The following is a 2,468-nucleotide window of genomic DNA, read 5'->3' as shown; positions in this document are numbered from 1 at the left end:
ATGAAATATTACATTTGAAGGAGGTGCTTTTTTTTCCGTGCGGTAAAATTGTAACACGCAATATGCATACCGAACTTTACTTTAGGAATAGGTGTGATGTTTACCGCATACCGCGAGATGCAGTACAAGGCGCCCGAGTATGGTCTACACCAAACTGCATATACCGTTTGTGAAATATTGTAAAAAAATTACACTGAGGACCAAATCTAAATTTCCCACATCTTTGGAGGACCATCCAAAAATTATGTCTTGTTTAAAAATCGTACACGCAATAATCTAGAAAAACGCATTTTTCTTAAATCAGATAAGGACACGTGTCATGATCTCAACGGTTATATCTCACCAACCAACTTCTTGGAATCAGTATAACTGGACTAGCAGAAGCTCCATACGAAAATATCTCTCCAGTCTCCACCATGGGCCACTCATCTCTCCTATCCTTCTTCCCTCTCCTCCTCCTTTTCATCTCGGCCGTCACCGCCACCGTCACCGTCGGCGATGAACTATCATCGGATCCGTTGATCCGTCAAGTGGTATCGGAGGAAGAGACGACTGCCGATCCTCTCCTGAACGTCGACCACCACTTCACGCTCTTCAAGAGCAAGTTTGGGAAGACGTATGGTACTCAAGAGGAGCATGACTTCCGTAAGTCCATCTTCAAGTCTAACCTTCGCCGTGCTAAGCGTCACCAACTCCTCGATCCTACCGCCGAGCATGGCGTTACAAAGTTCTCCGATTTAACCTCGTCGGAGTTTCGCCGGACTTACCTTGGCTTAAAAAAGCCTCTCAAGTTTCCAGCTGATGCTAACAAAGCTCCGATTCTCCCGACCAGTAATCTTCCTGAAAACTTTGACTGGCGCGAGAAGGGTGCCGTGACTCCCGTTAAAGATCAGGTGAACGATCATCTTCTTCAGATCAAACTGTTAATTTTGTTTATACTTTTATATGGATTAAATACTCCTTGTTCAAATTAGGGATAAAATACATGGCAAAATCACTTCTATTAGACGCTATTTACATTAATTTGTTTGTCTTCTTTCAATTTAGGGTTCATGTGGATCGTGTTGGTCCTTCAGTACCACAGGAGCTTTGGAAGGATCTCACTTCCTTCAAACCGGGGAATTGGTTAGCCTGAGTGAACAACAGCTTGTGGATTGTGATCATGAGGTTAACTTTCATCTCCGATTCTTCACTATTTCCATTTCCATCTTCTCAATTCTTACTTCGGTTATCGATTTTACTATTAAAAAAACGATGACAAAATCCACTTCTTTTGCAGTGTGATCCTGCTGAACGCAATGCATGCGACGCAGGTTGCAATGGTGGACTGATGAACAACGCATTCGAGTACATATTGAAAGCAGGTGGTGTTCAGAAAGAATCCGATTACCCTTACAAGGGAATCGATGGCACCTGCCACTTCGACAAATCCAAAATCGCTGCATCTGTCTCCAACTTTAGCGTTGTTTCAACTGACGAAGATCAAATCCAAGCCAACCTTGTCACATACGGCCCTCTTGCAAGTAAATTATAGATCTTTCCATTTTCCATCTTCCATATATCATAAACCCCAATTCAGTTCTTTCTTACAGACAATGAACATTCAAATTGTGTAATGTGTAGTTGGGATTAATGCTGCTTGGATGCAAACATACATAGGCAAAGTATCATGTCCGTATATTTGCTCAAAGAACAGAATGGATCATGGTGTTCTTCTTGTTGGATATGGATCTTCAGGTTATGCACCTTTGAGATTCAAGGAGAAGCCATACTGGATTATCAAGAACTCATGGGGAGCTGACTGGGGTGAAGATGGGTACTACATGCTTTGCAGTGGGTACAATGCTTGTGGGATGGACACCATGGTTTCTGCTGTGGTTTCTACAAATACTTAAAGTTATTTAAACCCAAAGGTAATGTGCACTTAATTTTAATTCTCCTATTTGTAAATATGTAATGGGTAGTAGTAACTAGTAAGTAGTAATAATGTGTCTTATTAAAACTGTCTGTATGTGGACAAGATAGTAATAGTAATATGCCACGGAGTTTCAGTTGGTAGTTTTATATCTCTGCTGCAACATGGAATCAAACAAATTGGAAAAACTTTGTTATTGTTATTTGTTTTTGGGACTTAGATTGTTTAATGATGTTTATTCTTTCTCTTTGGTTTTTGTGGAAATGACTACAATATGAAAACAAAAGCAAAAGAAGAATGCATGAACAAGTACGGGATTGTACTTTCAAAATTTGTTATTATAGTGTTGGTACTTTTGTTTTATTTCTTAGACCAAGATATATAATTTTTTTATAATTTTTTTTTGAACTGGCAAATGAAGATAATATATACTATAGAAGAAGAAGAAGAAGAAGAAGAAGAAGAAGAAGAAGAGAGAGAGAGAGAGAGAGAGAGAGAGAGAGAGAGAGAGAGAGAGAGAGAGAGAAACACCATTTTTTCATTAATTCAAAAC

General features: G+C 39.5%; 1 protein-coding gene across 1 annotated transcript; it reads left to right on the top strand.

Annotated features, from left to right (window-relative positions):
• Positions 1–380: 380 nt before the first annotated feature.
• LOC145108348 (cysteine proteinase 15A-like) lies at positions 381–2,117 on the top strand. Its single transcript, XM_079045369.1, has 4 exons — positions 381–893; positions 1,048–1,167; positions 1,280–1,523; positions 1,624–2,117. Exons 1-4 carry the CDS (start codon positions 417–419, stop codon positions 1,893–1,895), a joined length of 1,113 nt encoding a protein of 370 aa, XP_078901495.1. The 5' UTR covers positions 381–416; the 3' UTR covers positions 1,896–2,117.
• The last annotated feature ends 351 nt before the right edge of the window (positions 2,118–2,468 follow it).

The sequence above is a fragment of the Lactuca virosa genome, chromosome 4 (assembly GCF_052849685.1).
Source record: "Lactuca virosa cultivar CGN04683 chromosome 4, Lactuca_virosa_CGN04683_v6, whole genome shotgun sequence".
Taxonomy (NCBI): domain Eukaryota; kingdom Viridiplantae; phylum Streptophyta; class Magnoliopsida; order Asterales; family Asteraceae; genus Lactuca; species Lactuca virosa.
Note: the sequence above shows the minus strand (reverse complement) of the source record. Positions and strands in the feature narration are given on the sequence as shown.